Below are 24035 nucleotides of genomic sequence, written 5' to 3'. Positions count from 1 at the left end.
ACAAAGCAAAATATAAAAACAAAATTTATGCTTACCTGATAAATTCATTTCTCCTGTAGTGTGGTCAGTCCACGGGTCATCATTACTTCTGGGATATTATCTCCTCCCCTACAGGAAGTGCAAGAGGATTCACCCAGCAGAGCTGCTATATAGCTCCTCCCCTCTACGTCACCTCCAGTCATTCGACCAAAGGACCAACAAGAAAGGAGAAGCCCAAGGGTGTAGTGGTGACTGGAGTATAATCCAAAAATTTTTTTAGCCTGCCATAAAAAACAGGGCGGGCCGTGGACTGACCACACTACAGGAGAAATGAATTTATCAGGTAAGCATAAATTTTGTTTTCTCCTGTTAAGTGTGGTCAGTCCACGGGTCATCATTACTTCTGGGATACCAATACCAAAGCAAAAGTACACGGATGACGGGAGGGACAGGCAGGCTCTTTATACGGAAGGAACCACTGCCTGAAGAACCTTTCTCCCAAAAACAGCCTCCGAAGAAGCAAAAGTGTCAAATTTGTAAAATTTGGAAAAAGTATGAAGAGAAAACCAAGTTGCAGCCTTGCAAATCTGTTCAACAGAAGCCTCATTCTTAAAGGCCCAAGTGGAAGCCACAGCTCTAGTAGAATGAGCTGTAATTCTTTCAGGAGGCTGCTGTCCAGCAGTCTCATAGGCTAGTCGTATTATGCTACGAAGCCAAAAAGAGAGAGAGGTAGCCGAAGCTTTTTGACCTCTCCTCTGGCCAGAATAAACGACAAACAGGGAAGACGTTTGACGAAACTCCTTAGTTGCCTGTAGATAAAATTTCAGGGCACGGACTACATCTAGATTGTGTAGCAGACGTTCCTTCTTCGAGGAAGGATTAGGACACAAGGATGGAACAACAATCTCTTGATTGATATTCCTGTTAGTGACCACCTTAGGTAGGAACCCAGGTTTAGTACGCAGAACTACCTTGTCTGAATGAAAAATCAGATAAGGAGAATCACAATGTAAGGCAGATAACTCAGAGACTCTTCGAGCCGAGGAAATAGCCATTAAAAACAGAACTTTCCAAGATAACAACTTGATATCAATGGAATGAAGGGGTTCAAACGGAACACCCTGTAAAACATTAAGAACTAAGTTCAAACTCCATGGCGGAGCAACAGTTTTAAACACAGGCTTGATCCTAGCTAAAGCCTGACAAAAAGCTTGAACGTCCGGAACTTCTGACAGACGTTTGTGTAAAAGAATGGACAGAGCTGAAATCTGTCCCTTTAAAGAACTAGCGGATAACCCCTTTTCTAAACCTTCTTGTAGAAAAGACAATATCCTTGGAATCCTAACCTTACTCCATGAGTAACTCTTGGATTCGCACCAATATAAGTATTTACGCCATATTTTATGGTAAATCCTTCTGGTAACAGGCTTCCTAGCCTGTATTAAGGTATCAATAACTGGCTCAGAAAACCCACGTTTTGATAAAATCAAGCGTTCAATTTCCAAGCAGTCAGCTTCAGAGAAGTTAGATTTTGATGTTTGAATGGACCCTGGATCAGAAGGTCCTGTTTCAGAGGTAGAGACCAAGGCGGACAGGATGACATGTCCACTAGATCTGCATAACAAGTCCTGCGTGGCCATGCAGGTGCTATTAGAATCACTGATGCTCTCTCCTGTTTGATTCTGGCAATCAATCGAGGAAGCATCGGGAAGGGTGGAAACACATAAGCTATCCCGAAGGTCCAAGGTGCTGTCAAAGCATCTATCAGAACCGCTCCTGGATCCCTGGATCTGGACCCGTAGCGAGGAAGTTTGGCGTTCCGACGAGACGCCATGAGATCTATCTCTGGTTTGCCCCAACGTCGAAGTATCTGGGCAAAGACCTCCGGATGAAGTTCCCACTCCCCCGGATGAAAAGTCTGACGACTTAAGAAATCCGCCTCCCAGTTCTCCACTCCCGGGATGTGGATTGCAGACAGGTGGCAAGAGTGAGACTCTGCCCAGCGAATTATCTTTGATACTTCCATCATTGCTAGGGAGCTTCTTGTCCCTCCCTGATGGTTGATGTAAGCTACAGTCGTGATGTTGTCCGACTGAAACCTGATGAACCCCTGAGTTGTTAACTGGGGCCAAGCCAGAAGGGCATTGAGAACTGCTCTCAATTCCAGAATGTTTATTGGAAGGAGACTCTCCTCCTGATTCCATAGTCCCTGAGCCTTCAGAGAATTCCAGACAGCGCCCCAACCTAGTAGGCTGGCGTCTGTTGTTACAATTGTCCAGTCTGGCCTGCTGAATGGCATCCCCCTGGACAGGTGTGGCCGAGAAAGCCACCATAGAAGAGAATTTCTGGTCTCTTGATTCAGATTCAGAGTGGGGGACAAATCTGAGTAATCCCCATTCCACTGACTTAGCATGCACAATTGCAGCGGTCTGAGATGTAGGCGTGCAAAAGGTACTACGTCCATTGCCGCTACCATTAAGCCGATCACCTCCATGCATTGAGCTACCGACGGGTGTTGAATGGAATGAAGGACACGGCATGCATTTTGAAGCTTTGTTAACCTGTCTTCTGTCAGGTAAGTCTTCATTTCTACAGAATCTATCAGAGTCCCCAAGAAGGGAACTCTTGTGAGTGGAAAGAGAGAACTCTTCTTTTCGTTCACCTTCCATCCATGCGACCTTAGAAATGCCAGTACTAACTCTGTATGAGACTTGGCAGTTTGAAAGCTTGAAGCTTGTATCAGAATGTCGTCTAGGTACGGAGCTACCGAAATTCCTCGCGGTCTTAGTACCGCCAGAAGAGTACCCAGAACCTTTGTGAAGATTCTTGGAGCCGTAGCCAGTCCGAATGGAAGAGCTACAAACTGGTAATGCCTGTCTAGAAAGGCAAACCTTAGATACCGGTAATGATTTCTGTGAATCGGTATGTGAAGGTAAGCATCCTTTAAATCCACTGTGGTCATGTACTGACCCTCTTGGATCATGGGCAGAATTGTTCGAATCGTTTCCATCTTGAACGATGGAACTCTTAGGAATTTGTTTAGGATCTTTAAATCCAAGATTGGCCTGAAAGTTCCCTCTTTTTTGGGAACTACAAACAGATTTGAGTAAAACCCTTGTCCTTGTTCCGACCGCGGAACTGGATGGATCACTCCCATTAATAAAAGATCTTGAATGCAGCGTAGGAACGCTTCTTTCTTTATTTGGTTTGTTGATAACCTTGACAGATGAAATCTCCCTCTTGGGGGAGAGGATTTGAAGTCCAGAAGGTATCCCTGAGATATGATCTCTAACGCCCAGGGATCCTGAACATCTCTTGCCCAAGCCTGGGCGAAGAGAGAAAGTCTGCCCCCTACTAGATCCGGTCCCGGATCGGGGGCCCTCGATTCATGCTGTCTTAGGGGCAGCAGCAGGTTTCCTGGCCTGCTTGCCCTTGTTCCAGGACTGGTTAGGTTTCCAGCCTTGTCTGTAGCGAGCAACAGCCCCTTCCTGTTTTGGTGCAGAGGAGGTTGATGCTGTTCCTGCTTTGAAATTGCGAAAGGAACGAAAATTAGACTGTCTAGCCCTAGGTTTGGCTTTGTCCTGAGGCAGGGCATGGCCTTTACCTCCTGTAATGTCAGCGATAATCTCCTTCAACCCGGGCCCGAACAAGGTTTGCCCTTTGAAAGGTATATTAAGCAATTTAGATTTAGAAGTAACATCAGCTGACCAGGATATTAGCCACAGTGCTCTGCGTGCCTGAATGGCAAATCCGGAATTCTTAGCCGTAAGTTTAGTTAAATGTACTACGGCATCTGAAATAAATGAGTTAGCTAACTTAAGGGCTTTAAGTTTGTCTGTAATCTCATCTAGTGTAGATGATTGAAGTGTCTTTTCCAGAGACTCAAACCAAAATGCTGCTGCAGCCGTGACAGGCGCAATACATGCAAGAGGTTGCAATATAAAACCTTGTTGAACAAACATTTTCTTAAGGTAACCCTCTAATTTTTTATCCATTGGATCTGAAAAGGCACAGCTATCCTCCACCGGGATAGTGGTACGCTTAGCTAAAGTAGAAACTGCTCCCTCCACCTTAGGGACCGTTTGCCATAAGTCCTGTGTGGTGGCGTCTATTGGAAACATTTTTCTAAATATCGGAGGGGGTGAGAACGGTACACCGGGCCTATCCCACTCCTTAGTAACAATTTCAGTAAGTCTCTTAGTTATAGGAAAAACATCAGTACTCGCCGGTACCGCAAAATATTTATCCAACCTACACATTTTCTCTGGTATTGCAACTGTGTTACAATCATTCAGAGCCGCTAACACCTCCCCTAGTAATACACAGAGGTTTTCCAGCTTAAATTTAAAATTTGAAATATCTGAATCCAATCTATTTGGATCAGAACCGTCACCCACAGAATGAAGTTCTCCGTCCTCATGTTCTGCCGCCTGTGACGCAGTGTCTGACATGGCCCTAATATTATCAGCGCACTCTGTTCTCACCCCAGAGTGATCACGCTTGCCTCTAAGTTCTGGTAATTTAGCCAAAACTTCAGTCATAACAGTAGCCATATCCTGTAATGTGATTTGAAATGGCCGCCCAGATGTACTCGGCGCTACAATATCACGCACCTCCCGAGCGGGAGATGTAGGTACGGACACGTGAGGCGAGTTAGTCGGCATAACTCTCCCCTCGTTGTCTGGTGAAATATGTTCAATTTGTACAGATTGACTTTTATTTAAAGTAGCATCAATACAGTTAGTACATAAACTTCTATTGGGCTCCACTTTGGCATTAGCACATATAGCACATGTATCTTCCTCTGAATCAGACATGTTTAACACACTAGCAATTAACTAGCAACTTGGAAATGCTTTTTTAAGAAATTTACAATAATCTGAAAACGAACTGTGCCTATAAGAAGCACAGAAAAAATTATGACAGTTGAAAATAATTAAGTTATAGCATCAATCTTTGTCAGAAATATACAATTTTAGCAAAGGATTGTTCCCATTAGCAAAGGATAACTAACCCAGGCAGCAGAAAAAAATACACAAATAAACGTTTTTTATCACAGTCAACTACAATCTTCACAGCTCTGCTGTGATGATTACCTCCCTCAAAAAAGGCTTTGGAGATCCCTGAGTTCTGTAGAGATGAACCGGATCATGCAGGAAGAAAATGAACCTCTGACTGAGTTTTTTGATGCGTAGTAAAAGCGCCAAAAATGGCCCCTCCCCCTCACACATAACAGTGAGAGAGATCAGTGAACTGCTTTAATTTAAACAAAAACTATTGCCAAGTGGAAAAAATAGTGCCCAAAACATTTTTTCACCCAGTACCTCAGAGAAATAAACGTTTTTACATGCCAGCAAAAAAACGTTTAACCTCAATAAATTAATTGTTATTTAAAACCTATTGCAAGTCCCTGCAAATTAGGTTAAGTCTATGCATACAGTATAAATCCAGTGAAGTACCATTCCCCAGAATACTGAAGTGTAAAATATACATACATGACAGCCTGATACCAGCTACATCTACTGCATTTAAGGCTGAGTTTACATTATAACGGTATGGCAGGATTTTCTCATCAATTCCATGTCAGAAAATAACAAACTGCTACATACCTCTTTGCAGATTAATCTGCCCGCTGTCCCCTGATCTGAAGTTTACCTCTCCTCAGATGGCCGAGAAACAGCAATATGATCTTAACTACTCCGGCTAAAATCATAGAAAAAACTCCGGTAGATTCTTCTTCAAATTCTACCAGAGAATGAATAACACACTCCGGTGCTATTATAAAATAACAAACTTTTGATTGAAGTTAATAAACTAATTAAATCACCACAGTCCTCTCACACATCCTATCTATTCGTTGGGTGCAAGAGAATGACTGGAGGTGACGTAGAGGGGAGGAGCTATATAGCAGCTCTGCTGGGTGAATCCTCTTGCACTTCCTGTAGGGGAGGAGATAATATCCCAGAAGTAATGATGACCCGTGGACTGACCACACTTAACAGGAGAAATATTTCTCTCTGTTAATCCTTCTAAACCTGTATGCAGCCTTTGATACTGTTAACCTCTCTTGCTCCAAGCTCTCCAATCCTTTGGCATTTGCAACACAGCCTTCTCATATTCTCTTCCTACCTGTCTAACCATACCTTTAGTGTACCCTTCTCTGGTGCATCCTCTGTCCCTTTATCACTTTCTGTTTAGGTACCACAAGGCTCTGTTCTTGGTGCCCTTCTAAATTCAATCCTTCCAAACTTCTGTCCCCACCCAACTTTCTATAACTGTCAATAATAATAACATCATTACCCCAGCATCTCATGCCCTATACCTTTGTGTCACACTTAACTCTTTCATTAACTCCTCACTTCCAGTCTTTGGCCAATTCCTACATTTCCCACTTTAAAAACCATCTCCAAAATTTGTGATTTCCTCATACAAGACATCCTGCACTACTGTATTAGGTGGAGCTATGCAAAAAAATAATAGTAACTAAGATTTTAACATGCACTCTCTCACCATTTACTACTTCCAGGCTGATCTTCCTTACACGTCACTCCTCATCTGCTGCACCTCAGCCAATCCCTTTAATAGCTTTCTCTAGCCTCCCTAATAAAACACAAAATACTGACCCTAACATTCAAGGCCCTTATTAACACTGCTCATCCCAATATCTTTCACCAAGTCGCAAGATACTATTCCTCCCATCCCCTTTGCTCTGCTCATGACCTCCACTTCCCCTCATTTCCATCTACATGACTTTTCCAGAATGGCCACAATCTTGTGGAACTCTCTGCCTCGCTCCTCAAGACTCTCCCCTAATTTTCAACGTTTCAAGACTCTACTGTTCAGGGCTGCATTCAGTGTACATCAACCTTTTATTTACCTCAGTTTCTCTCCTTTTGTCATACCCCTGAAACCCCTTAGCATGTAAAACTACAAGTTGTCCTCTGTAGATCACCTTCATGTTAGGTGATCTACAACAGTGACACTCTTGCACGGGCCCACTACCAATTTGCTTCTTAGAATGTTAGCTTTTCATATTATACCTATTTTTATAGTGCTGCGGAATAAGTTGGCCCTCTACAAATAAATGATAATTATCCCACAGTTCTGTTGTTGGACAGTGATCGCCTTCATCGACATGAAAACAAATAGTGACCTTAAATTGGAACAGGAATCTCCATTTAAAAAATAAAATAAATAAAACACCCCTTTTAAAAAAGACAAACGTTCTACTGTTTTACTTAAAATACTATTTTAAAAAGTATTACATGCTTTGTTAACCCCTTAAGTACTGGGGCTTTTGCCAGTTTCCGTTCTTAAATGAGAAACAATTTTGGCATTTTTGCTCACTATTGGTTTTACCTTAATTATCCACACTATTTTTAAGTGCACCCATAAACTGTATAATATACACTGTTTTTTTAAAACACAAACAGGATTTTCTTGTGATACCCTATATGGGTGCATAAAAAAATAAATAGGAATATTCAAAAATGGTGGAAAATAAAAACAAATGTTTTTGCAGTTTTATTTATAACCATTTCTACAAAACTGGTGTATCCAGGGTGGATAAAAATCAGTGATTTAATTTTTTTTATTTTTTTTTTAAATGGACTTCCGGTCGGCGGGCTCCGAGTATGGCAGTGTGAAGAAGGAGCTCCTGCAAACTCTATCACATCTCAAACGCCATACTGGCCCTCAAACAGACCTTGACTGCATAAAGCGGTCTGGAGGCAGCACGGAGCTCCAGTGCCTGCTTTTGAGAGGAATGCAAGCCATCTTCCTCACCACGGAGGGACCACACTTCTGTGCTCGCTGAAGACAGCATATTGCCGCGTGGGAGCGGCCCAGTTCGGCACCCCACAGAAGACCAGGGAACAAGCGACTCTGGCATATACCATACCTCGGAAGGGTGAGACCTAACAGATCACTAATTATCACAGGACATCACATATCACCAGACTTTGTAACTGCGCCACACACTCTAATAGCACGCTGTACGCCAGACAGGATGGCCTGTTGAAATACTGCCGCTTCACCTCCCACGCACTTTGCAACTACCTGCCACAAACAAATTGACATATCTCATCAGAAGAGCTTTTTGCCTATCAGATGGGGAAAATGCTTGAAAAATAGACAAACACTTCTAATGCTTAAGAATAAAAGATTGCTACAGATTGCTGACCATTTAACTCAGGGGAATAACTTGACGCTGTATATAAGCCTACATAAAGAGAATCGTCAGGCCACACTGCTTTTCCCTGCAAGTCTACATCTTCAAACCTTGAGAGGTCTGGAACAACACAGAAGTGCCCTTTCAACGTCGGCACCACAAAAACAAGACTCCACTGGTTGAAGAGCGTGACCAGGAAACAACCTTCCTTAAAAAAGGGTTCTTTGAGAAAAACACAGGCCGCTTATGGCTGGAACCACAATGAGATTGTATGATAATTTGTACAAGTTCTGTTTATTATGTATTTTCTTGTTTAAATTGCAATGGTTAACTTATCTTTTAGCTGCGGGAGATTATAGGCCACTAAATAATGTGCTGCTAGGCACCCACCTCTTTAGGAGGACTGCACATGTTCCCCCATTACGCCCTTTCCATGTCTCTCTGTATTGTATATCATTAACAATGCCTCAATGACAATAAAGATTATGTCCTGGAATATAGGAAGGATAAACTCCCCGATAAAGAGAAAGACAGTTCTGGCCCATCTTAAAAAATCTCATGCAGACATAATGCTCTTGCAAGAAACAAACCTCAATGCCCTTGAGCATGAAAAACTCAAAACAAATTGGATATCCGAGATTATATGTGCCCCTTTTAACAACTCTAGCAGAGGTTTGGCTATGCTCTTACATAAAGATTTGCAATGTGAAATAGACACTAAAATCATAGACCCAAATGGCAGGTTTATCATAGTAAAACTTAAATGGCAGGATCAATGGTACACTGTGTGTAATATCTATGGGCCTAACCAACGTCTGGCCCAATTTCAAGATACTAAACTTATTCTTGACGGAGATTTGAACCTTACACCCAATCCATTGCTTGATAGGTTTAAAGATCCAGAAAGTCATGCCCCCAAGACACAGGCACCTATCCCAAACAAGTATGCCCTGAAGGTATTTGACTCTTTATACTCATCACTAGAGGTTCAAGACATTTGGAGGAGACAAAACCCGACAGAAAGAGATTACACATGTGCTTCTAAAGTGCACAACACACTCTACCGCATAGACCTTTTCCTCACATCTAACTCATTAGAATTCCTAATCTATGAGACCACAATTCAGAATATCACCATCTCTGATCACTCCCTGGTATCCATGAGACTATTTCCTACTCCTCACCCTACTAACAAAAGAGTATTTAGTTTTCCCACTTATTTACTTACCTCTCCAGACTTCCGTACGTACCTTACAAGACAATGGGATAGCTTTGCATCCAACAATGCATTACACATAGCCATCCCTGAACTCTATTGAGAAACGGAGAAGACTATTCTCAGAGGAGACATCATTGCCTACCTGTACATCTACATGATAGTAAGGAAAAACATTACAGCAACATCTTGACCAGTGCTTACTTGGCATATAGACAGTCCCCAACTTCAACACATAGACTAGCATATTTCCAGGCAAAAAAGGAGAGACACCTTCTTAACACAAAACTCAATACGCCAAGAACATAGGAAACAAGGCAGATTCCTAAGACATGGGAACAGAACTGGTAAATTTTTGGCCTCCTTAATTAAGATTAAACAAGCTAATAGAGGTATCACAGTACTTAAAAAGGGAAATACCCTAACCCATAACCCAAATGATATAGTGGCTGAATTTGCAGAATACTATTGCAATCTTTACTCTGCACAACCTAATAACTTAGAAGCCCAGAACAGATTCTGGGATAGGCTCACCCTACCCAAACTGTTCCCTGACCAGATAGACAAATTAAATGCCCCGATAACTCAGAATGATTTACACTTGACAATTAAATATCTTGCTTTAGGGAAAGCCCCAGGCCCAGATAGGCTCCCCACAGAATTTTATCATATGCTCCCCAACCAGATCTCCCCCATACTAACTGTTAAGCCTATACTTTACACAAAAACAACAACAACAACAACAACAACCCTCCGCAAGCTTTTCGGCAGCCAAAATTACAGTAAATCATAAATCGGGACGGGACTCAACACTACCTGAATCTTATAGGCCCATTTCCCTCCTAAATGTGGACTATAAATTATTAAACTCCTGGCGAATCACCTTAAATTCTTACTGCTGACTGTCCTACATACCAACCAAACTGGCTTTACGCCCGGCTGCTCCTTAGTAAATAATATCCAATGTGTCCTCCACGTGGTAACACAATACTGGCTGGCGAGAGGGAGAAAGACCGATTTGGTTCTGCCGGAGGCCTTCTTGCTGTCCTTGGATGCAGAGAAGGCCTTCGATAGAGTGGAGTGGAACCATCTATTCCACTCCATGGGGAATTTTGATATAAATATATACAGGTGAAACCCGAAAAATTTGAATATCGTGCAAAAGTTAATTTATTTCACTAATGCAACCTAAAAGGTGAAACTAATATATGAGATAGACTCATTACATGCAAAGCAAGATAGTTCAAGCCACGATTTGTCATAATTGTGATTATTATGGCTTACAACTCATGAAAATCCCAAATCCACAATCTCAGAAAATTAGAATATTACATGCAATCAATAAAACAAGGATTGTACATAGAACAATATCGGACCTCTGAAAAGTATAAGCATGCATACTGTATGTGCTCAGTACTTGGTTTGGGCCCCTTTTGTAGCAATTACTGCCTCAATACTGCATGGCATGGAAGCTAACAGTCTGTGGCACTGCTGAGGTGCTATGGAAGACCAGGATGCTTCAATAGCAGTCTTTAGCTCTTCTGCATTGTTCGGTCTCATGTCTCATCTTTCTCTTGGCAATGCCCAATAGATTCTTCAACACAGACTGTGGAAACTTCACACTGGACTTCAAGCATCTTGCAATGTGTGCCTCTCCATTCTTCCTCCATACTCTGTGTCCTTGGATTCCAAATTAGATGCAAAATTTGCTCTCTTTAGAAAATAGGACTTTAGACCACTGAGCAACAGATCAGGTCTGTTTTTCTTTAGCCCAGGTAAGACGCTTCTGACATTGTTTGTTGTTTAGGAGTGGCTTGACAAGAGGAATACAACATTTGAAGCCCATGTCCAGGATCCGTCTGTGTGTGGTGGCTCTTGATGCACTGACTCCAGCCTCAGTCCACTCCTTGTGAAAGTCCCCAACACTTTTGAATGACCTTTTCCTGACAATCCTCTCCAGGCTGCGGTCATCCCTGCTGCTTGTGCACCTTTTTCTTCCACACTTTTCCCTTCCACATATTTTTCTATGAATGTGCTTTGATACAGCACTTTGGGAACATCCAACTTCTTTTGCAATTACCTTTTAAGGCTTTCCCTCCTTATGGAGGGTGTCAATGATGGTTTTCTGCACAACTGTCAGGTCAGCAGTCTTTCCCATTATTGTGATTCCTACTGAACCAGACTGAGAGACCATTTAAAGGCTCAGGAACCCTTTGCAGGTGTTATGGCTCAATTATCTGATTAGAGTGGGACACTTTGAGCCTAGAATAGTGCACCTTTTCACAATATTCTAATTTTCTGAGATTGTGGATTTGGGGTTTTCATGAGCTGTAAGCCATAATCATCACAATTATGACAAATCACAGCTTGAACTATCTTACTTTGCATGTAATGAGTCTATCTCATATATTAGTTTCACCTTTTAAGTTGCATTAGTGAAATAAATGAACTTTTGCACGATATTCTAATTTTTTGAGTTTCACCTGTATGTTTTTGCTAAAATCAAGAAAACAGCCAATCGTCCCATTGTATATTTATTAATTAATCTTTACTCCCCTCCCGGACAGAATGTCCCCTATCCCCACTCCTCTTTAACATGAACCTTTAACATGAACCTTTGGCAGTTTATCTGAGAACCATATTAACTGGTATAGCCCTCTATGCAGACGATATGCTTCTGTTTGTCTCTGTACCTGAAATCTATATCCCCAAAATCCTAGAAGCCATACAATCATTTGGAGAAATCCCTGGTTACAAAATCAATGTGAGTAAATCCAAAATTCTATGGCTCGGTCGTGTGACGGGGGAAACTCATTTTCTTTGCCCTTTCGCACGGTCGATATTTACCTAACTTATTTTGGCATCCATATTTCAGCTAACCCATTCAAAAGGAATAAACACAACTTTGCTCCAATAATTGGTAAAATAAAAACTGACTTGAATGCTTGGCAGGATCTGCCCCTCTCGCTATTGGGGAGAGTGCATGTGATCAAAATGAATGTGCTCCCCAAACTCCTTTATCTTATGCAAATGCTCCCCATACAGGCGAGACAGGGAGATCTGGCAGCTATACAACGCGCCTTTCGCACCTTTCCTATGGAAGGGAGGTAAACCGAGAAGCAGTCTAGATAAATTTATCTACCTTACACGAAAGGTGGCTTAGGCCTCCCCAACATTACTTACTATAATTGGGCATCCCTGGCCAAATTTGCCCTAGATTGGCAACTAGGTACACAACGCTTCTCTTCCCTGCATCTAGAACAGGCTTCACTTCCTCAAATCTCACTCTCCTTCTTGCCACACGCAGCCCTCTCGGAACTACCCCTGTTGCTCAAACATAACCCAATGTTTAGAGACATTCTCAGAGCATGGCAGACATTACACATACATATAGGTTTAGACCCTTCTCACTCACGATACCTACCTATCTGTGGAAACCCTAGATTCATTCCGGGCTCTCTAGATCCTGTCTTTCACAATTGGCGACTGTTAGGTATTACTAACCTGAGCAAACTTCTGGATGACTCCACAAAATCGGTTTTGCCTTTTGATGTTATCTGTAGAAACTACTACACTTCCCTAAATCAAAGGTTCGCTTATTTTCAACTACGCCACTACATAAATCCGATTCTACGAGATTGTCATACATTTCGGAATGCCACACCACTAACATTAGTCCACTCTAGATTCTACATGAACAACTTTGCCATTGCTCCAATATATAACCTACTGATTCATTCTAGATATGCTAAGTCCCAACAATAACTACTACACACCTGGAATAAACATACAAACAGACTACACTCTGACAACACAATATATAACAGCTTAAAATTAACCTGGACGGCCAAAATGGCAACAGACCTTAGAGAATCCCAGATATGGGTAATATACCAAGACTATCTCACTCCAAATAGACTAAGCAAGTGGAGGAAATATTTCTCCAACACTTGTTGTAAATGTTCTTATCCAGATTCTGACTTTCTACATCACATATGGTACTGTCCTAAGATCTGAAGGTACTGGAGCTATGTTTCCTTTGGTTATCAAAAATGATGGGACAATCAATCTCTCTCACATTGACAGACATACTGTTTTTAGACATTCAATTAAGTGAGACACAACCAGAAAATGCTGATCAACTGCTTACTCCTAGCTAGGAAATGTATATTTTGCAAATGAGTACACACACAAGCACCATCGATAAAATTCCTGAAACACAAGTTATTAAAATATGTAATATACGAACAGTATGATACTATGTTTGACATGACTTTGAGAGTTCCGAAGTTCTTAACCAAGTGGAAATTATATTTAGAGTACTTAGACTTACCAACTAGAAGACAACGCCTTTCACCCTTCAAGAATATAATTTATATGCTAAGCGAACCTTAGAGGGGAATGGGATATATAGGAACATTAATGAGACAACACAAAGATATATAAAGTGTCTATACTCTTGGGTGACCTAGTGACTTCCCGCAGCTCCATTGAGTTTGTTTAGTTCAGTTAAAATGTTAAGTTTAGTATGTGATTCATATTTCTGGTAACATACAGTTTGGACCAATATGTATCTGTTTAAAATGTTTAAATTGTGAACTCTTTGACCTGCACGGACTAATAGTGCAGTGTTCACTAGTATGGACTACAAAAAAACAAATAATGTCAATGGTTGGACAATTTTTCCTAATGTCATTGAGGGAAACCCAGCACAACTTGATGGACGTTAGGGGTCCATGGAGAAAGGACACATTATCTTTATCTTATAGACTTTGTAAATGTACACAACTGTTTGACATGCCAAAAATAAAGTTTAAAAAAAAATATAAAATGGATTTTTGATTTAAAGGGACAGTCAACACCAGAATTTTTGTTGTTTTAAAAGATAATTAAATTACCCATTCCCCAGTTTAACACAACCAACAGTTATAATAATACACATTTTTACACATTTACCTTGTATCTAAGCCTCTGCAGACTGCCCCTTATTTCAGTTATTTTGACAGACTTGCATTATAGCCAATAAGTGCTCACTCCTCTGTAAATTCACGTGCATGAGCTCAATGTTATCTATATGAAAACATGAACTAACACCCTCTAGTGGTGGAGAACTGTCAAAATGAATTTAGATTAGAGGTCGGCCTTCAAGGTTTAAGAAAAATAGCATACGAACCTCCTAGGTTTAGCTTTTAACTAAGAATACCAAGAGAACAAAGCAAAATTGGTGATAAAAGTAAATTGGAAAGTTGTTTAAAATTACATGCCCTATTTGAATCATGAAAGTTTTTTTTTTTAACTTGACTGTCCCTTTAACCCCTTCATGACCAAAACACTTTTACATTTCTTGACCGTCTGGGACCAGGGCTATTTTTACATTTCTGCTGTGTTTGTGTTTAGCTGTAATTTTCCTCTTACTCATTTACTGTACCCACACATATTATATACAGTTTTCTCGCCATTAAATGGACTTTCTAAAGATACAATTATTTTCATTATATCTTATAATTTACTATAAAAATTGTATAAAATATGATGAAAAAAATGGGGGGAAAAAACAAAACACACACACTTTTTCTAACTTTGACCCCCAAAATCTGTTACACATCTACAACCACCAAAACAATTCCTATGCTAAATAGTTTCTAATTTTTGTCATGAGTTTAGAAATACCCAATGTTTACATGTTCTTTGCTTTTTTGTAAGTTATAGGGCAATAAATAGAAGTAGCACTTTGCTATTTCCAAACAATTTTAATTTTTTTTTTTAAATTAGCGATAGTTACATTGGAACACTGATATCTGTCAGGAATCCTTGAATATCCCTTGATATGTATATATTTGTTTTTAGTAGACAACCCAAAGTATTGATCTAGGCCCATTTTGGTATATTTCATGCCACCATTTCACCGCCAAATGCAATCAAATAAAAAAAAAAAAAAAGTTCACTTTTTCACAAACTAAGTTTCTCACTGAAATTATTTACAAACATCTTGTGCAATTATGGCACAAATGGTTGTAAAAGCCTCTCTGGGATCCCCTTTGTTCAGAAATAGGAGACATATATGGCTTTGGTATTGCTTTATGGTAAATAGAAGGCCGCTGCACACCACACGTGTATTATGCCCAGCAGTGAAGGGGTTAAGTAGGGAGCATGTAAGGTTAATTTTAGCTTTAGTGTAGTATAGTAGACAACCCAAATTATTGATCTAGGCCCATTTTGGTATATTTCATTCCACCATTTCACAGCCAAATGCGATCAAATAAAAAAAAAAATGTTTACTTTTTCACAAACTTTAGGTTTCTCACTGGAATTATTTACAAACAGCTTGTGCAATTATGGCACAAATGGTTGTAAATGCTTCTCTGGGATTCCCTTTGTTGAGAAATAGCAGACATGCAGTATATGGCTTTGGCATTGTGTTTTGGCAATTAGAAGGCCGCAAAATGCTGCTGTGCGCCACACTTGTATTATGCCCAGCAGTGAAGGGGTTAATTAGGGAGCTTGCAGGAATAATTTTAGCTTTACTGTAGAGATCAGCCTCCCACCTGACACATCCCACCCCCTGATCCCTCCTAAACAGCGATCTTCCCTTCCCCACCCCACAATTGTCCCTGCCATCTTAAATACTGGCAGAAAGTCTAAAAAGGCTTTTTTTTATATTTATTCAGCTGTGATGGTCCCCCCCCTTAGCCCCCGACCTCCCTCATCTCCCCCAAACAGCTCTCTAACCCTCCCCCACTACCTATTTGCCGCAATCTTGGGTACTGGCAGGTGTCTGCCAGTACCCAGTTTGCCTCCCCCAAAAAGTTTTTTTTTTTAGAAAATTATAATTTTTTCGTAGTGTAGCTGACCCCCCTTCCTCTCCCAGATCCTTCAATCTTTATTTCCCCCCTCCCTCTCCCTCCTTCCCATTCAATTACATTGGTTGCAGTGGTTGCTGCTCCCGGCGTGCACATTGCACATACAGGAACCGGATGCTGGGTAGCTATGTGCCGCCCACCTGCCTCCCTGCTAATGCTCCCACCCACCAACGATCGGCACCATAGCTACCGGTGCAGAGAAGGCCACAGAGTGGCTCTTTCTGCATCTGTGTGTAAAAAAATGGTATTGCAGGATGCCTCAATATCGAGGCATCACTGCAATACCATAAAAGCGGCTGGAAGCGATCAGGATCGCTTCCATCGCTTGAAACCCCAGAGGACGTGCTAGGAACGTCCTTGGTCACGAAGGGTATTTTTTTGTAGGATATGCCTGGCACGTCCTCGGTTGTGAAGGGGTTAAATCAGAATCTTTTGATTACATAGGATTTTTTAATAAAATGCTTTTGAGGAAGAATGTATCTAAAAGGTAGTTTCTGTTTGAGATATATTATAATCTAAAGGTTATTCATCCTGATATATAGATTAGTTTTTCATTATAAAGCATGAGGCTGTAACTGTATGTTCATGGTTGTAATGTTTAAATGACCACTCAATGCAGTAGAATTGGTAAATTAATTCCATTAATCAATTCACAATGTATTGCTCTCCCAGAGGTTTCTATCAGATTAGTTTGGGCATTTTTTCTTGAAGATATCACATATTACTGCTTTTGTAGCTCTCAAACCTGTGAATTTGTACCTGCAGAAATAACATACATCACAGCAAAAATGTTATAAAATAAACATACAGAATTGAGAAATAGACCTTATAATGATATAAGCAAGAAAAAAAAACTTTTGCGTTTCAGACAGAGCATAACATTTTCAAATTTACTTCTATTGGTAACTGTGCTCCATTATCTTGGTATCCTTTATTGAAGGAGAGCAATGCTCTACTAGGGCCCCGCTGAACACATTGGGTGAGACAGTGACAAGCAGCTAACTCACAGTAATGCATTGCTTCTGAGCCTACCTATGTATGCTTTTGAACCATGGATACCAAGAGAAAAAAGCAAATTAGATAAGAGAAGTCAATTTAAAAATTGTTAAAAATTGTATGTTCCTTCAGAATCATGAAAGTTTAATTTTGACTTTACTGCCCTTTTAATGCAATTTCTCCCCTGCAAATCTATGTACACAGAATCAACTCATACAAAGTTTCAAGCAGATTGTTTGGAGTGGAATAGATCTACACAAGGACCTAAGTGTGAGGAGGGAACGGCAAGCAATAAAAATTAAATATAATATTGTTATTTAAACTTACATGATTCAGATAGAGTATGTAATTTTAAGACACTTTTAATTTCACTTCTATTTTCAAATGTGCTTCGTTCTCTTAGTATCTCTTGTTGAAAAAGTATACGCACATATCCTGCACTAGTGGGAGCTGCTGCTAATTGGTGCCTGCACACATTTGTCTCTTGTGATTGGCTGACTTGATGTGATCAGCTAGCTGCCAGTAGTGCAGTGTAGTCCCTTCAGCAATGGATAACAAGAGAATAAAACAAAATTTGATAATAGAAGTAAATTGGAAAGGTGTATGTTCTATTTGAATCGTAAAAGAAAATTTTAGGGTTTACTATCCCTTTAAGTTAAATAAAGCTATTTAAACTATTATTAAAGGGACATGAAACTCAAAAATTTTCTTTCATGATTCAGATAGAGAATACAATTTTAAACAACTTTCTAATTTACTTCTATTATCTTATCTGTTTTATTCTCTTGGTATCATTTGTTGAAGGAGCAGCCGTGCACTACTGGTTTCTAACTGAACACATGGGTGAGCCAATCACAATCAGTATATATATATATATATATATATATATATATATATATATATATATATATATATATATATATATATATATATATATATATATATATATATATATATATATATATATACAGCCACCAATCAACAGCTAGAACCTAGGTTCTCTGCTGCACATGAACTTCCCTAGATAAACATTTCAGCAAAGGATAACAAGAGAAAGAAGCAAATTAAATAATAGAAGTAAATTGGAAAGTTGTTTGAAATTGTATTCTCTATCTGAATCATGAAAGAAAAATGTTGGGTTTCATGTCCCTTTAAGTTAATGGATATTTTTCTTTAGTTATAGAAAACTATTTAAATTATTATTATTAAGGTAGTCATTATTTTTCTTCTTCCAATAAAGTACAGCTAAAACGTTGATCAACTATGAATGATTAACCTATCAAACTGGGGATAGTTCACCTCCCAATAATTTCATTCATTTCAATGATCTATCTATGCATATCTAAATGTTACATAACCAAATCAGAAATGGTCTGATATAAATCGGAAAAATAATCGGAAAAGTTATTATTCTAAAAATAAAAAGATTTAAATCGATATTACTGACAACTGATTTAAATCAAATCTACCCTTAGTGTAGCTAAAGAAAAATACCTACAAATAAAATGTATTATGTTGTCTTGATTTTAGGAATACTACAAAAGTCTAAGTTTCAAAGTAATTGAGTGGAATATTTAGGTGTTCCCAAGGCAAATGTTCATCTTCAAGTGTGCATATGTGTGTAATGTGTGTATGTATATGTGTGCAATGCAGTGTGTGTGTGTAGTAAGATTTAAAACGTGCTTCCTCCTTCTAAATCCATTTGCCTAGGTCCAAGTGAGGCCGAAACATAAGTCTGGGGTTTGTTGTTTCTCTTGTTCAGAGAAGAATTTCCTGGTATTTCAGCGCTGAACTGTCATTGGGCAGGGTCAGATTGATGTGTTACAGGACATGTTTTCTCTGTGAAAAGGCATCAACGTGTGCTAAAAGAGACAGCACCCTGTGTAGCATTGGCCTTGTGAACAAGCACGGAAGTTTTCCTAACTTTTGTTCTGTCCCAGTTGAGTGCGTCTCTCTGTTTTCTTTTTGTATCACTGTAGACAAATCAGGGAAAGAGCCCTAGAGGTCCTTGAATATGCAGAGCTTTAAAAGCTGCTGAGCTGTGAACCATGCCTTGCTTTTAGCTGGTCTACACAAAATAATGAGTCTCCTTTGTGTTTTGCAAAAACAGTAGAGATGGACAAAGGTCTTCATTACCAAATGAGTTATAAAACAAATGTTCTCCATGACATTCAGTCTAACCATCTAAATATTTTGAATAAAATTACATTAACTTTTTTAATCTAGTTTATCAATTCAATATTTTGAATATTACAGGTAATGAATAAAATAATAAAGTAACATGTCAGTATGTCAATTTCAATATTTTGAATGCTACCCTCGATAACAGATAAAATGTGCTGAATGGCTATCATATATGGTATTCCGAAACTAATCACTAAGGGTCAAAAACTGGCTGCATAAAGAGAAATCATGCAAAATCTTTACAATTCTTTTAAAACATTATATTGTAATGCAGATGTCTCTCCTTCACAGAGAGATAAACAGTTCTCAAGCTAAAATGTCTATAATTATTTATGGGACCTCAGAGTACTGACAAGACTTCTTTGATCCTCTCACATAAGGCTGTATGTTCCATCTTTTAAGACACATAAAAGTCCTGTAGGTCTATAAGCATGTGATAGAGCAAGTGCTTCTAATTTGTCCTTATTCATTAAACCATGTCATGTTAAAAACTAGTGACCCAGAAACACCCATGCAGTAGAAGTAAGGACTAGCATTGCTGATAGGATCAGTGGCAGTTTCCAATCAGGACCAGTAGTGCTGATGATCCAGGGTGGTACTTCTACTATGTATTTAACCCTTTTGAATGGTTTAAGATCAGAGTTGGAGGGTTGCTAGTCCTAAACTGCATGCTTGCCATTTAATGCCCCTTTAAACTAAAAAACATTTACATTTCAAAGCATCACTTGAAAACACATGAAGTACAGTTGCCACTGGCGATTTCTGTGGCCCACAAAAACAACTGTGGTTAAAAGAAAATACAAAATGATACTGTACCTGCAGTAGGGTCTCTTGATAGTGTATTATCCAAGGCACTTTGCACAGACTGGAAAAGATTCATCTTCTGAGTTGGGCCTGTCAAGTAAAAGATTGGATTTTAAATATTTTTCAGATAATCTGAAAGGCAAAAAACATATAGAAGACAAACACGCAAACAGAAAATACTCTACACTACTAGGAGCCAATGACAAGAGGGATATATGCGCAACCATCAATCTACAGCTAGCTCCCAGTAGTGCATTGCTGCTCCTGAGCCTACCTAGGTATGCTGTTCAACAAAATATTTTATAATAGAAGAAATTAAAAATGCTCCATTTGAACCATAAAAACTTTTCATTTTGGTTTGCAAGACATTTTAAAAGTACAACCCTCTTATTGAAAACAAATACATTTTGAAAAGAAAAATCATCTATAGGCATTAGCAAACAAAACTAAAATAAATTGTATTCTAGAGAAGGTATCCTGTTTTTGGCATAATAAATAACTTGGCTGCAACATAAGTATGGGACACCTGCTAGGCATCAGTCACAAGGTAAAAACAAAGAACAACATAAGAAAAAGAAAATAAATAGTAGTATAATATTGCCAAGAAGTCTATTTTAAACTTTTTCAGTATAAAATGAAATCACAATGTTTTTTTGCATTAAAGAGACAGTAAACACATTGTATTTACAAGGCATTTCTGATGTCTTGTTATAAAATAACATTTTAACCATGTCTAAATATTTTTAAGCAAACATCTTGTTTGCTGCATTTGTTTTTTACTATTAAAGCTCCACCCACCACTTGCCATACATGGAGAAGCCAATCGGGGCTTGAGTCGGCAAACAAGCCTAGCCACGTTTATATTGCTAGTAAAAGTGCATTGTTTTTAGAATGTTCTCTGTTAAAGGGATATGAAACACACACAAAATATTCTGTGATTCAGACAGAGCATACAATAAAAAGTTTCCAATTTAATTCTATTATAAAAGTTGCTTTGTTCCCATTAGATTCTTTGTTAAAGAGATACCTAGGTAGGTGTTTGGTGCACTACATAACAGAATCTAGTGCTCTTGCAAATGGATAACATTATTGCAACACTGCTGCCTTATAGTGCTCCAGAAATGGACCAGCTTCTAAGCTTACGCCCATGCTTTTCAACAAAAGATACCAAGAAAACGAAGAAGAATTGATAAAAGAAGAAAATTAGAAAGATGTTTAAAATTGCATGCTCTGTTGGAATCATGAAAGAACAATGTGGGGTTTCATTTCCCTTTAAAGCCAGCTAGGGACATGTATGTAGCAAGGTTAGCCTTGAGAAGTGTCTAGTGTGTTTTTCTAGGTCTGAGAATTAGAGTAAAATTATATGAAAAGGGGCAAAATAAAGTAAGTATATTGCAACATTGTTTTACTATGAATAACTAAAAATTTTAAAATAAAAAATCACAAAGTGTTTACTGCCCCCTTAAAAAAAGATAGCACACGTGACAGAACAAAGCAAAAAAAAGCAATCACAACATACCAGGAGTAATAGGTCTTATTAGTTATGTTTTCTATTTAATATGGCCATGTCCTCTTGTGGGCATTAATTTAAAAATACAGCAAAACCCAAAGCGGCCCAAGGACCCATCAAGACCAAAAGAGGGCTGTTACGGAAACAGGGGGGCAAAGTGAGAGGGGGTGCAGAGACAGGGTGGAAAACAGACAGAGAGACAAAGCAACAAAGTTGCTGCACACAATGCCACAGATATATTGTTATGCACACACACTGTTAGGTAACACATAAATCACAATGTTAAACACAGTGACAGTACATCATATCAATGCACACCAACAATGATAGGTGTCACTGATCAATATGCAACTTACACAATTTCCCTCAGCTATACAACCTCACACAATGTCACACAGTGAGAGAACGGTGAAGAGTGTCACGTTTTATTTCACAAATAGTGATGGTAAACAAAGTTGCACAATTGCTTCACACAGTGTCGCACAGTAAAAGCACATGTCACAAGTCACTAAATAGTGTCACACAATTACTGCTATATACTCAGCCACTACAAACAATGTCACAAAGCCACTGTAATATACATAGTGTGTGGACAACTGCACAAAGTCACACAGACACTTTCATACACACAGCATTTGCACACAGTCCCTTTCATACAGACACTAAACATAATGTAACAAAACCACTGTCATACACACATGTAGTGTCCAACCACCACTGTCACACATCCACTGTCATGCACAGACGCTGCACACAAGGTCACACAGCTACTATCACACACATGCACAAAATGTCACACCACCACTGTCATGCACACATGTAGTGTCCAACAAACAATGTCACAAAGCCACTGTAATATACATAGTGTGTGGACAACTGCACAAAGTCACACACACTTTCATACACACAGCATTGGCACACAGTCCCTTTCATACAGACACTAAACATAATGTAACAAAGCCACTGTCCTACACACATGTAGTGTCCAACCACCACTGTCACACATCCACTGTCATGCACAGACGCTGCACACAAGGTCACACAGCTATCACACACATGCACAAAATGTAACACCACCACTGTCATGCACACAATGTCAGACAGACAGGACAGCCCTTGGGTTTCTAACCATATTCAGTAGGCTCCGGATCCGGCTGAAAAGTGAAATGTGCGACCGTCCTGCTCGGGGCTCTGAAGGTAGCTTTAGGCCATTGTAACACTTTCCGATTAAACCGGCTGGCAACACACAACACACGAACCGCCGCCATGATCAGACACTATCCACAAACTAGAGCTGTGGGCGGGGGATACATTGGAAGAACCGTGATTGGCTAGATTCTAGGGAGGCAGGTAATGGGCGTGAAAATAACAACCAATACTAGCAAGGAGGGGGTGTCTGCAAGTTGTCCTTGGCGACAATAGTTTTTTTGGGGCTGTTTCACGTTTAATATGAAGGTTACGGTATTGATGTGATTTGAAGCATTGAGGTGAAGAAGTCACTTGAGTGACAGTTTGTGAATGCGTCTCACTTACTACTTGGGAATGTGTTGAACTTGGGTAAATGTATCTGTCTATCGCATAAAAACCGATGAGTTGTCATTCAGCTCTCACTCAGGTTTTCCTCTCAGTCACTGTATGCTCACCTGGCTCACCTGCCTCACCTCCAGCAGAACCAGGAATTCAACATTTTCACTTGGCGATATTAACCTTTTAGTGACAATAGAATCCCCTTTATATTTTAGAAAATATGTGGTTAAATTAATCCCAGTGTTCTTTCTCGGCGTGTTAAAGGGATACTAAACCCACATTTTTTTTCTTTAATGATTCAAATAGAGCATGCGATTTTAGGCAACTTTGTAATGTACTCCTATTATCAATTTTTTATTTGTTCTCTTGCAATTGTTATTTGAAGTGCAGGAATATAAAGCTTAGGAGCTGGCCCATTTTTGGTTCAGAACTTCAGAACCATAGATAGCACTTGCTGATTGGTAGCTACATTTAGCCACCAATAAGCAAGCGTAACCTATTTCCTGAACCAAAAATGGGCCGGTGTTCTAAAGTAACTGGTATACCATAGGAATGTGTATACCACGTCACTTCCAGTGACGTTTTATCAGCTGTTGGAGGGGTGTGGCACGCAATGTGCTTGCGCAAGAGGACACACCTCCTACAAACAGCTGTTTAAGATGATTTACTGGCGAACAACGGGTCGCAGGATTCAATGGACCATACTTTGCAATGCGCACGCATACACGGCCCTACAACGTGTGCCGACATGTTTGGATTTTTTTTAATAAAGGCTACATTTTTCTATGA

At 39.6% G+C, this 24035-nt stretch overlaps 1 protein-coding gene across 1 annotated transcript in view; it reads right to left on the bottom strand.

Moving 5' to 3' along the window:
* Positions 1–23012, bottom strand: part of BCKDHB (branched chain keto acid dehydrogenase E1 subunit beta) — a 637435-nt gene extending 614423 nt beyond the window's left edge. Inside the window, exons 1-2 of the mRNA XM_053710474.1 lie at positions 22849–23012; positions 20222–20299 (exon numbers count right to left, since the gene is read on the bottom strand). Of these exons, the coding sequence (XP_053566449.1) occupies positions 20222–20299; positions 22849–22987 (217 nt within the window). The 5' untranslated portion in view covers positions 22988–23012. The remainder of the gene's footprint in view (positions 1–20221; positions 20300–22848) is intronic.
* Between the last annotated feature and the right edge of the window lie 1023 nt (positions 23013–24035).

The sequence above is a fragment of the Bombina bombina genome, chromosome 4, assembly GCF_027579735.1.
Source record: "Bombina bombina isolate aBomBom1 chromosome 4, aBomBom1.pri, whole genome shotgun sequence".
Lineage (NCBI taxonomy): Eukaryota > Metazoa > Chordata > Amphibia > Anura > Bombinatoridae > Bombina > Bombina bombina.
Note: the sequence above shows the minus strand (reverse complement) of the source record. Positions and strands in the feature narration are given on the sequence as shown.